Source organism: Garra rufa, chromosome 3 (assembly GCF_049309525.1).
Source record: "Garra rufa chromosome 3, GarRuf1.0, whole genome shotgun sequence".
NCBI lineage: Eukaryota > Metazoa > Chordata > Actinopteri > Cypriniformes > Cyprinidae > Garra > Garra rufa.
In genome coordinates, this window is record NC_133363.1 from 61,012,705 (window position 1) to 61,026,716 (window position 14,012).

The 14,012-nt window shown below is 35.1% G+C and overlaps 1 protein-coding gene across 1 annotated transcript; it reads left to right on the forward strand.

Annotated features, from left to right (window-relative positions):
- The first annotated feature begins 7,378 nt into the window (after positions 1-7,378).
- cxcl19 (chemokine (C-X-C motif) ligand 19) lies at positions 7,379-13,515 on the forward strand. The gene is made up of 3 exons (XM_073837641.1): positions 7,379-7,472; positions 10,436-10,571; positions 13,085-13,515. The coding sequence occupies exons 1-3, from the start codon at positions 7,418-7,420 to the stop codon at positions 13,191-13,193; spliced, it is 300 nt and encodes a 99-aa protein (XP_073693742.1). The 5' UTR covers positions 7,379-7,417; the 3' UTR covers positions 13,194-13,515.
- The last annotated feature ends 497 nt before the right edge of the window (positions 13,516-14,012 follow it).

Consider the following 14,012-nt stretch of genomic DNA (forward strand, 5'->3'; position numbering starts at 1 on the left):
GTTGGTTTCTCCCTCTGCCGAAGCCTCCTCCAGTACAGACTTCCTGTTTCTATTCCACATCCACTCCTTTGTCCGCCTCCAAAGTCCCCTCCGTCCATCCCTTACTTTTTTCTACGGCATGAGGTCGCGCCTTCCGGTGGGAGGTAGGAATGTCACACCCCTTTGGACTGTTTATGTTGGTTTCTTCCTCTGCCAAAGCCTCCTCCAGTACAGACTTCCTGTTTCTATCCCACATCCACTCCTTTGTCCGCCTTCTAAGTCCCCTCCGTCCATTCTTTCCTTTTTTTCTATGGCGCGAGGTCGTGCCTTCCTGTAGGAGGCAGAAATGTCGCACCCCTTTGGACTGTTTATGTTGGTTTCTCCCTCTGTTGCTCATATTTGGTCCTTCCTGTTTCTGTCCTCATCAAGTCATTATTAATTAATCCCCTGTCTATGTATCATTATCCTGTTTTTATAAGTTGATTTCAGTTGAGTGTTTTTGTCCGATCTCAAGGTGATGTTGGTTTGTGTTTTTCTGCCTTTCCTGTGTGGATTTGCCTATTGTAGAAATTATTAAACGACTTGTCATTGCATTTCATCTTCGTGCGCCTCCTTCCACACACAACTGTTACAAAACTATTGCTAAACAAGGTGCACTAAAAAAGGTGGTGAAACAATTGTGACTCAGAATTACTATAAATTTTCACAAATAATTACAAAGAAACAGCAAGTAACCCACTGAATACTTAAGCAGCCAATTGAAACAAGACATTGACTTTCCTCTTGCTCAGGGACTCATTAGTTTGTTCCTGTTTATCAGATTTTTGTAAAACTTGTATCAGCTGTTGAACTTTTTTATGTTAAAGGTCCCATATTGTCAAAATCGAAATTTCCTGGCTTTTTTTCATGATAACTGAGGTCTAGGGGCTATGTAACTACCATATGAGTTTCAAAACAGTCAATCCACAGTAAACTGCACACAGCCTGCTTAAAGTAGCTGTTCATTTTCACCAGCCGCTGTGACTTCCGTAACGATGTGACGTCCGATCGACTCAGTCACCGCCTTCAGTCACCACCCCAGCACCAACCACCGTACCACCCTCCTTTTGTCAAACCCAGACAATATCGTGTCCATAACATTGCTAAGCAACAACAACACGGAAACAAGTCGAGAAAACCCTGTTCAGTCTATAGATGTCAAGCCATGTATAGGCTTCAGAACAACGTGAATATAAGAGACCACTGGCACGTCAACTTCAGCCTCTTTCACACAGCGATTCCGGTAAATACACGGATAATGTGTCCCATGATTTGTTCCGGAATTGTTTAATTTGGTTCATTCACAGTTGTTTTCCGGAATCTGTGCGTGCTTTACACACAACCCGTAAAGACACGTGACGTTTGGATGTGAGATGTAATGCGACGCGTAAGTTTCACTAAACTGAAACTAACCGGTAACACTTTACAATAAGGTTCATTAGTTAAACATTAGTTAATGTATTAAAGGAGAACTCCGGTGTGATATTGACCTAAAGTGTATTGAATCATGATACCGAGTGTGAACGTACCTTGCATATCTCATCTCGGTTTGTGTCCAGCTGTCCGAAATCTGGGGTCAGTTAGCCGATGCTCACGACAGGCTGTCTATGAGAGTGAACAGGGCATCGGAAAAGCCATGTAAATAAATCACTGTTTTACGCCATTTACGAGGCACAAAGTAGCTCCACACTTCATCGGTAGACTTCCAAGGGCCCTGACATTTAAAACGAGACATTGAGAACTCAGAAAAAGCACCGGTAGTTTATTTACAAGAAGATTTATACAGACAGTACCTGGGAAAGAAAATCCGGTCGCCGCCATCCTGAACTTAGTCACGATAAATCGAGTGTCGAGCACCAATGAATTTATCAGGTTATCAACGTATCAGGTTGTAGTTTCCTTCGTGCTCGACACTCGACTTATCGTGACTACATTTAAGATGGCGGCCACCGCTCTGTTCCTGGTGGAAGATGTCTGTATAAATCTTCTTGTAAATAAACTACCGGTGCTTTTTCTGAGTTCTCAATGTCTCGTTTTAAATGTCAGGGCCCTAGGAAGTCTACCGATGAAGTGTGGAGCTACTTTGTGCCTCGTAAATGGCGTAAAACAGTGATTTATTTACATGGCTTTTCCGATGCCCTGTTCACTCTCATAGACAGCCTGTTGTGAGCATCGGCTAACTGACCCCAGATTTCGGACAGCTGGACACAAACCGAGATGAAATATGCAAGGTACGTTCACACTCGGTATCATGATTCAATACACTTTAGGTCAATATCACACCGGAGTTCTCCTTTAACTAACATGAACTAACCATGAGCAATACATTTGTTACTGTATTTACTAATCTTTATTAACATTAGTTAACGGAAATACAGTTGTTCATTGTTTGTTCATGTTAGTTCACACTGCATTAACTAATGTTAACAAAATTTTAATAATGTATTAGTAAATGTTGAAATTAACATTAACACAGATTAATAAATGCTGTATAAGTGCAGTTCATTATTAGTTCATGTTAACTAATGTGTTTAACTAATGTTAACTAATGAACCTTATTGTAAAGTGTTACCAACTAACCTGAACAAACTGTGCTTCAGCGCTGATAGTGAGGAGCTGGCTCTGCCCGATCGCCGCTTCATTCCACTTTGCACGTATTTTTTTTGTCGTGAAGAGTCGCAGGGTAATGTGCATCGTCACTACAACACCGCCTTTATGGTTCTGGCTTTTGTTCACACAGCGCTCGTTCCCGTAATTTTCCAGAATCAGCGCGCATTGTGAAAGGGGCTTTACTAAAGCAACAGTTATGTAGCTTTCGGTGTTTCGGTGTTTGAAAAAGAAAAAACATTAATGATCATTCTGAAATATCTTGTTGAGTATCAGCAGGCTAGGCTCTCTCTATGGCTCTGGGTTCGGCTACAACGATACATGACCGTAGTTACCTGTGATTGGCCTGGCTGTGCGTCACTCAGAAAACAACAGGCCAATCAGAAGAGAGGCTCATGAATATTAATTAGATGGGCCAAAATCGACCTGTTTTTGACAGAGCTCCTAAAAAAGGAGCTGTAAAAATATATTGAGATGGATTTTGGCACTTATACCGCAAATATATATTCTTAAGGACATCAACAACTAAAATAAACCTCCAGAAATGTGTACAATATGGGACCTTTAATACAAATATTTACACATTAAGACTTGTGCTGCAAATAAAAACATCTAAATGTGAGAGGCTCTTTCTTTTGCTGAGTTGCTGATGCTCAGTATGAGTACAGATACAGTGCCTTGCAAAATTATTCATACCCCTTCATTTTTTTCACATTTTGTTATGTTGCTGCCTTATGTTAAACTACTTTAAATTACTTTTTTCCCACATCAATCTACACTCCCTACTCCATAATGGCAAAGCAAAAAATTAGTTTTTTAACATTTGTGCAAATTTATTAAAAGTAAAAAAATGAAAAGATCCGTTGCATAAGTATTCATACCCTTTTCTGGGACACTGAAAATTTAGCTCAGGAGCATTCATATTGCTTCTATAGGTGTTACTACACTTCGAGTGGAGTTAAACTGTGGCAAATTCATTTGAATGAGTCTGATAAGGCACACACCTCTCAGAAAAGGTCTAACAGCTGAAAATGCATATCAGAGCAAAAACCAAGTCCTGAGGTCAAGATAACTGCCTGTAGAGCTCAGTGACAGACTTGCGTTAAGGCAATGATCTAGGGAAGAGTTCAGAAAAAAAATCTGCTGCATTGAAGGTTCACAGAAGCATGTAGCCTCCATTATCCATAATGGAAGACGATTGGAACAACTAGGACTCTAGAAAATGTCTGCCAGCCCCCATCCAAGCTGACAGAGCTAAAAAAAAAAAAGACTTGAGCCTGCAAGGTGCTTCAACTATGTACAGAGTTATGTATGCAATGTACTTATTTCAGTGTTATTTTTAATAAATTTGTCAAATCTGGTTTTTGCTTTGTCATTATTATGGTGTATGGAGTTTAAATTGATGTGGGGAAAAACTAATTTAAAGCAGTTTAACATAATGCTGCAACAAAACAAAATGTGACAAAAATTAAGGGGTATGAATACTTTTGCAAGGCACTGTAGATAGATAGATAGATAGATAGATAGATAGATAGATAGATAGATAGATAGATAGATAGATAGATAGATAGATAGATAGATAGATAGATAGATAGATAGATAGATAGATAGATAGTAGTTTAAACTTTATTTCTACTATTAAGTAGAAAACATAAAAAAATGATTAATAAATTATTTATAAGGAGGGTAAATTTAGGTCGTCTTTTTTCTTTTAGATGACTGCTCATAAAGGTACTAATGATTAGTAAATGTTTATAAACATTTACAAATGATGAATATTTTCAACTTTTGCTTGAGAACTGCCAAAACATGAACAAATGATTAAAATGATTTGTTAAGATGTGTAAAGACGTCTACACAACAAATGAAGACAAAATATATGTCCTTTAATAAATATGTTAACATAGTTTGTGACATTCCTAAAATGACAAATTAAGCTTTTTTCACAATATTTGAAAATGTGAAAAAAGCATTATGTAATATATGAACTGAAATTGGTCAGCATTCAAAAGTACATTATCAAATAAATTTGTAATTATTGTATAATTTCTGTTAAAATCATTTGTAGATGTTTTTAAAAGGTGCATAAATGTATGAATTGAAAATTGAATGACATTTGTAAACATGAAGCGTTTGTTAATGATTTATAAATGAAGCTTTTAATAATTGTAAACCATCTTTCAAAATCAATTGAAGATTTTAAGTGTATGATCATGAATCGAAAGTGTAAGGACATTATAAATAATGATCTGTTAATTATTACATAATGTTTTATAAGTACATCAAACTACTTAACATTTAACATATTATCGCATATTTTTAGATATGTGAATATATCTTAACTATTAAAGTGTTAAACATTATATGATATTTGTTAATGATTTATTAATTCAAGTTATTATAAAGTGTTACAAAATTTTAACAAAGGTGAATGTTTGAATGAACAAGAATAAACAATACAGATTTATTTTCATAGCACCCTGGGTGCCAATATTAGTGGATCGCACCGTAGATAGATAGATAGATAGATAGATAGATAGATAGATAGATGGATGTTTACTGTATGTGTATTTTACTAAAGAAATGAATCAGCTGTTTGGGACATTCCTCTCATGTCTGAGGTCAGTGAATGTCACACTTTTAGCAGCACAACAGACTGTGCAAACAGTTCACACACACAAACACACACATCCTGAGTTTATTGCTCTTTAATAGCTCTATCTACTTTATTTTTCCCGTAAAATCCTGTGCAGCCATTGTGTCATTCACTTCCAGCTAATTTTTGCTGCTTGATATTGCGTGTCTTACCATTTTATTTTAATGCATTTTCTTATTTATGAACACCCTTGTTTGTAGTGCAAATAGTTGTACCATTTAGTGCCCTTTGTTATTGTTCTTGTTATTTAAAGGGGTCATCGGATGCCGAACTAACTTTAATTGTGTGTTGGCAGTTTGTGCACACAAACTTACAGTGATAAAAATTCTCCCAGTGGTATTTTTTTAATCTTTAAAAGTAATATCCCCTTTTTAAAATCAGGTCATTCTCAGCTTCTTGTTGGTGTGACGGCACACAGACAGAGGCCACTCCCACGATAGTTGATTGACATGAGCACCTTACCTTAGCCCCGCCCTCACCGAGCTGAAACAGTCCGATTCCGATCACCATTGTGTGACTCAGGTGCAGGGGAAGACAAGAATGTCTCGGATTGAGCGATTGGGTGTTTTGTTGTTGGATGATTGAGGTGTTTTGTTGTTAATTTAGGGTCAAAGATTACAGGCTCTGTACAGAAAATGTTCTTAGGAACTCTTTGACTCACTGTAAAAAAGCCTTAAAATTTATGGTAAAAACTAATGGTAAAAAATTGGTAATTTTTTCACTTAAATTTACAGGTAAATACTGTAATTTCATTAACTGATATAATGGTAATGTACCAACCTTTTGAAGTACTGAAATCTGTTTTGTACCTTTGTAATACACTGACAACCACCAAAAGCAGGTGGTGATGACAACATGATGAACCAAAGCCTATCACAAGGAGGTTTTTAATAACATATATAGAAGGTGCACAGTGTCATTCACACAAACACTAAACACCATCATGGTAACATAAAACTGAAATAATGCAAAAAACATTAATTTAACAACATTAGATGTAACATACATCTCTAACAAAACTGCCAAGATCTAAGTTATTTGAACTAAAAAACATCAAATAAAAAAATGAATGTCAATTTACAGTTATTCACTGTAAATTTTACACTTTTTCACTTCGAAAAACGGTATACTACCGTAAAATTACATGCAATGTCCAACACAGTTTTTCACCGTATATAGGAGGGGAACTTACCGTTAACCATTTCACAGGTTTTTACCGTAGCTTTTTTACAGTTTTTTACCGTTAAATTCACAGTCATTTTTTACAGGTGATACATCCCACATTTTGCATACCAATACCAATCACAAACAAGTCAACAGTCATCCTGTAAGAGTCATAAAATGAATGATCTTGACAAATCTGAGCAGTTGTTTAAAGACATCTCTCTGAAAAACGTGTGATATTGTTGGGTTTTTGTGCTCTCCTTGAGAAACAACTGGAGTATCAAATGTAAATAATGACAGTATGAATATTAAAATAATCTTTAATCAGTATATGAGTAGTAGATTAATACCTTTGATGAACAGCTTTTGTTGCTCGTTCGTTAGTCTCATTGAATAAAAGCATCTGCTAAATGCTTAAATGTAATGTAAATGCTAATAAATATTAATTATACAACTGACAAGTGTTATATTATTTATATTTAATATTTACATAATTATTCAGAATTAATATTTACAGTGATTTAATATGCATATAATAATGTATTATAATTTTATATTTTGTTATTAATAATTCTTTGGTTGATGTTGCATATTTGGGCTATTAAAAAAATCCAATTGTGGTAAGCAGTCATGCAAATCATGCACTTGACGTATAAGTTTGGGGTTTAAAACAGTCCGGGACTCCAGGGGGATTTTGAACGTGGTAACCTGGCCGAACATGAGATGTGTCCAGATGACAGACGGCTGATGAACATGTGAACAGATCCAAACCACATATTTACACATTAGCCTTTACACACAGTCACAAACACACACAGAACGAATGGGGAAGTGAACTAACCTCACTACTTTGTTGATCACGAGGCCTTTGAAATCATAATATATAAGGCCATGCAGCAGCCCAAATTTTAGAATCTGATCTTCAGAGTGTTCTACACAGAAATCAACTCAACTGCAAAAGATACAGCTATCATGAACGCCTTCCTGATCTTAACCGTTATTGGAGCCAGCATCATTCTGTCCGATGGTAAGCTTCATCTTCACTATCTGTTTATTTATTTGGCTTTAATTAGCTGGTTTGTTAATGCTCTACCATGTCGAAATCTGTTCCACTGGCCATCAGCCAGCAGGACAAATTTTTAATTTTTATTGGTTTATTTTAACTGGCTGCATTTACACTGGGACAAAAACCTGATTTTTTTTTTTTTGCTAACATCTGACATAGATCGTAAACACAAAAATCTGCACAAGATCCAATTTTTTTTTTCGCAAAGCTACATAATATTTCTTAGCAATGATGTGATAACTTGGAAATTTGGTAATCAAACCATCAAGCTTCACTTGTTCGCTTTCTCTCTCGTTAATTCATTCAAATTTTTATTTAAATATCATCTTGGTGCTACTTGTAATCAATGACAATCATTTTGGGCAGGAATTTTTGTAAACACAGATATCGAATAGGCCTACTAGTCATGTCTAAAATGAATGTAAACAGGCAGGCTAAAAAAACGGATATCGAATTAAAAGATCGGATCTGTGCGTTAAGACTTGCAGTGTAAATACAGCCTTTCACTGTGTCCTAACTACACCGTAAAGCAACAGAATTTCTCAAATATCACAGTCATTCTGAAGCGAGAACCGCACTCACTGCACTCCCAATGAAATGGACAAGTTTCTAATCTAATTAATAAATATGAAACCTTTTTAACATTAGTGAATGCACATACTGACTGACTGATATCCTTGTTTTGGAATACGGTTGTTGATTTGCACTCAATTCAGTTTTAACGTACGTTTAATTTATTTTTAAGATCTGAGGTAAACTTTCTGTTGTTGCTTTTAGTATTTCACGCAAAATGATATTAAAACTCACATTAGACACTTTTAACTAGGGCTGCTCGATTATGGTAAAAATCATAATCACGATTATTTTGGTCAATAGTGTAATCGCAATTATTTAACAAGATTAAGAGTGGGTCTGGAACTTTATATGATTGATTCATTTAAACATAGCAATACAATAGAAAAAAAGAAATTTAATGTAATTAATTGAATGTAAAATACAACAGCATAGTCTTCACTGTGAGAATTAAACATGCTTTGTTTCTTCTAAAAACTACAAAAATCCCTCCGTCAAGAGCAGTGAGTGATTTTGTCTTTGTCTTTTGTTGCTTGATTAACATTAACGGATGCAAAATGCTGTTACACACGTATTTTCATTGTCAACTGTTTACGTTAATTCCAGACACAACTGACGAAGGTTTACACGAATAATCACCAAACGCTGCATTTTGACATGTATATGCATGCATCTTAAGCTAAACGTTCACTTTACTTGTCTATGTTCTGTTCCGTCTCTGAACGCATACACAGTGTGCAATAAAGTGCAATAAAGTGCAATAAAGTGCAATAAAGATTAAGAACAGTGCAATAAAGATTAAGAAATCAAGCACGTTTCATTTTATCCAAGTCATGCTACATGATTTTACCAGTTTGCATGTGAAATTGGACCTTTATAGAGGTGATTTTAGCGTGATTATTGTATTTTCATAATCGTTTAAAGTCGAATTCGAAACTGAATTTCAATTAATTGCACAGCCCTACTTTTAACACTGAATAAAGCACATAATCAGTACCTGAGATTTTCATTTTCATATTGTTCCAGCTGCCGCAACATCGCAGAAATAGAAACCGTTTCTAAAATAGAATTTTTGTGTGTCACTTTTGCAGCTAAGTTAGGAAAAAAATTCAGAATAACATGGAAAAGATACTTTTTATCAATAAATAAATACATAAATACCTGATTTACAGAGATCGTCCACTAGCAGTTGAAACTGTTGAAATTGTAAAATTTGTAAAATTGTAAAATTTGTTGGCTTTTTGTTTAATACGTGATTCAAAAGCGAGCGCCACCGCAATGAATTTGAAACTGGTATTTCAAGGCAAAACTATGTTCAGTGACAATCATTTTTGGCGGGAATTATTGTAAACACAGATACTGAATAGACCTATCAGTTGTTTCTAAAGTGAATGCAAACAGGCAGGCCCAAAAATCTGATATGGTCAAAAGATCAAATCTGCGCGTTAAGACTTGCAGTGTAAATACAGACTTTCTCTGTGTCCTAAATACACGCAATGTGACAGAATTACTCAAATATCACAGTCACTCAGAAGCGAGAATCTAATTCATAAATATTAATCCTTTTTAACATTAGTGAAAGCACATACTGAGTGACTGATTTCATCTTTGTTATGAAATACAGTCGTTGGCTTACAGTTCACAGTTTTAACATGCATGTTTAATTTATTTTTAAGATCTGAGGTAAACTATCTGTTGTTGCTTTCAGTATGTCACGCAAAATGATATTAAAACTCACATTAGACACTTTTAACACTGAATAAAGCACTTAATCAGTACCTGAGATTTTCTTTGTCATATTGTTCCAACAGCCGCAATGTCGCAGGAATAGAAACCATTTCTAAAATAGAATTTTTTGCGTGTTGCCATAGCAGCTAGTTAGGACAAAAACTCCCACTAACATTGAAATCCTTTATCCATGAATAAACAAATACCTGATTTACAGAGATCGTCCACTAGCGGTTAAAACCGTTGAAATTTCAAAATTTGTTCACGTGACTTTGGCGGGTTTTTAATACATGCTCCGGAGCACTGATTCAAAAGCGACCGTCGCCACAGTGACTTTGAAACTGTTATTTCAAGGCAAAAACTATATTCAAATGTGTGTTTCATTCGAAATGTGGCCGGTGACTCTCATGTGAGTCCTCCTATGCTATATCATCTACATTTCAGCATCTTCTGTGGAACCGTTATGACTTTGCTTCACATTTCCTTAAAACTGTTGCACGCTACTATTTTACATATTCTTGTTTGCACAAGACCGTTTAATCACATGTCAGTTTTGCAGTTGTGTAATGGCTGGACACACTTTCCCAGCCGACTAACGGTGTCATTCCTTCCTCATTCCTCAGCTGTGCAGCCTCTCGGCGCGGGTTACAACAGCCGCTGCGTGTGTCTGAAACTGGAGTCGCGGATCATCCCGCAGGAGAATTTGCGGCGCGTGGTGATCCTTCCGAGAGGCCCGCATTGCAAGACTACCGAGGTGATGTAAGTATTTCCTTAAACAGGGCCGCTGCAGGCCAAATGGGTGCCCTAAGCAGAAATTTACTTTTGTGCCCCTTTTGTGCAAATATTACGGAAGTAAAAAAAAAAAAACACCTACTATAGGGGCCAAAATAGAACTTTATTTAAATAAAAGTAAATACATAAATAAATTGTATCATTTATAAATTACAATTGTAGCTCTACAGCAAAAAATACAAACTAAAATTACACTTTAAATAAAACATTTCAAAATGTGAAATCTTAATCAAATAAACAATAATAGACTGAAATAAAATCAACACTGTCATCTGCTGGAGCTTTCCAAAGTTCAAAGTTTACAATAAAGCAGACTTTGACAATAAAGCAGACAAGGGTTATGATGTCCACATATTTTTGTTGAGGAAATGATAGGAAAGATTTTGTGGATATTTTAAATGTTTGGTCAATATTACACAAGGAATTCGATCATCATGTAAGTGTAACAACTGCATTTACCAGGCCTTTGGTGACCTTTTCAGGCATTTCTATTAAAATTGTAATGTGAACTGTTAATTTTGTATTAGATTATGTATTTTAACACTGTTATTTATTAATCAATAATCATAATTGCTTCTGTGTTTTAATATAATGCATTTTAAGTCACCGTGTTTACTTAGATCTGCTTGGGCTATTCATATTAAGAAAGATGCTTTAGTCGTGAAATTATTACCGACATTAAAACACATTATTAACGTCGACAGAATAAAATAAAGTTTCACAGGATTATGAACGCACCTGAAAGTGATGCACGGGCTTCATCTTGGGCTTTTTTTTCTTTCGTTTCTCGGCGCCGGACTTTTGATGTCTTTTTTCCAGGACCAGGCATATTGTCCATCAATTATTATCATAATTTTTGGCCAAATAGGCAGCCGTAAACAGAGGTGAGGGCGGGTCATCACGTGTTCTTACTAGCCTACTCTGCGTTCACCGTAAAATGCAATATATACGTTTATATTTTTATATAAAATATATATAAAATATAAAATATATATATTTTATATATAGCAGCTGGGATGGTGCCCCCCTGGGAGTTGGTGCCCTACGCAGACTGCGTACTCTGCGTATAGGGAGCGGCGGTATTGTCCTTAAACCAGTCACGTGTCGTTTTCTCTGGTACTTCGATTCACCTCTCAGTTATGAGACTGGATGTTGTAAATGGATTGTAAATGTCTGAGAATGTGTTTGACTTTACTTTATAGGCCTATAATAACTTATATAGTAAGCATGAATTTCGTTGTTTGATCATTATTTACATATGGACCACAAAACCAGTCATAAGCCATTTAACATCGTCTGAAAGGTGAAATAAAAACTTCCCATTGATGTATTGTTAGAATAGGACAATATTTGGTAATATTTGAAAATCTGGAATCTGAGGGTGGAAAAAAATCTAAATATTGAGAGAATCACCTTTAAAGTTTTTCAAATTAAGTTCTAAGCAATGCATATTACTAATCAAAAATTAGGTTTTGACATTTAACATCGTCTGAAAGCTGAAATAAGAGCTTCCCATTGATGTATGATTTGTTAGAATAGGACCATATTTGGTAACATTTGAAAATCTGGTATCTGAGGGTGGAAAAATATCTAAATATTGAGAGAATCACCTTTAAAGTTGTTCAAATGAAGTTCTTAGCAATGCATATTACTAATCAAAAATTAAGTTTTGACATTTAACATCTTCTGAAAGCTGAAATAATAGCTTCCCATTAATGTATGGTTTGTTAGAATAGGACCATATTTGGTAACATTAGAAAATCTGGTATCTGAGGCTGGAAAAAAATCTAAATATTGAGAGAATCACCTTTAAAGTTGTTCTAAGCAATGTATATTACTAATCAAAAATTAGGTTTTGATATATTTACGGGAGGAAATTTACAAAATATTCTCATGGAACATGATCTTAATATCCGAAAGATATTTCGGATAAATGGCATAAAAGAAAATAGATAATTTTGACCCATACAATGTATTGTTTCTACAAATATACCCATGCTGCTTATGACTGGTTTTGTGGTCCAGGGTCACATATTTTCACATCTGGTTGAATATGAAAACCAATGATTTTTATTTAAACCAAAAACCTAATAAATTCACTGCTGAGGTGTTTTTGAAAGAAGTCTGTTATGCGTACCAAGGCTCTATTTATTTGATCAAAAATACAGTAAAATCAGTAATACTGTAAAATATTATTACAATTTCAAATAACAATTTTCTATGTGAGTATATTTTTAAATCATAATTTATTCCTGTGATGCAAAGCTGAATTTTCAGCATGATAACTCCAGGCGATCCTTCAGAAATCATTCTAATATGCTGATTTGCTCCTCAATAAACATTTCTTATTATTAATGGTGAAAATGGTGAAAACAGCTGTGCTGCCTAATATTTAATGCATCCTTGCTGAATAAAAGTATTCATTACTTTTTACTCACTTGAGCCTTCTACATAAATATCTTTTTTTTTTAATCTTTCAGTGCTGGTTTATCAAGTGGAGAGAGCATCTGTCTGAATCCCAGGACACCATGGGTTAAAAAACTGGTTCTCTTCATTGAGAAAAAGGAGCGAGTGACCAAGACAGAGTAGAAGACGTTACGTTGTTAACTAACATTTCTTTCATTCTCACTACTTGCAAGACTCTCTAGAAGAGTTTTAGCACTTTTATACTAGTTTTGCCGTCTCTGACATCTTTTGTTTGTCTTGTATTCTAAACCTCTCATTTTAAGTAATATGTGTTTGTCCTGACAATTATTTTAAGATGTACCAAAATGTGTCTGCTACACTACAGATACTATCTTGTGCACTGATTCATCGTTTTCATTTTATACTGATACTGTCATAGTTTTGGTGTTGCCTGTAATTGCCGATATGTATAATCTGTAATGTATGGAGAATGTTTTGAAATAAAAAAAAAAAATCTTATAGAAAGTTTAATTGAGCACAGTTTCCTTGCAGATGAGTAACATTTTCACAAGAAACCATTGTACCCAGCAGCTTGTTTTGCATACTACATTTCACAATATATGATTGCAGTCCAGATAGATAAGAATTGGTTAAACTGCCAAACGTTTTAATGAGAGCCTGATGCGAGATGTGGGAGCTTCTAAGAGTCCGCTTTCTAAAGAAATTCAGCTGTTGTCTTGAAATTTTGTTGAGCACAATAACAGCAGACATGCCTCTGGGAATGAAACTTCATAAACCAACATGAAAACCAAAAATGTAGGATAAAACTCTTTACAGACATACTGATAACAGTCTAATCTGTACTTATTGCTCATGAGAAAGTAGTGCTGATCTTTTTGATTCACAGAAGCAGGAAGCAGAGTCACAAAAATGATTGTTATCAGTTTGATTGCATTTGGATGTGAAGATAAAAGACCATTCATCGGATATGAGTTTCCATAC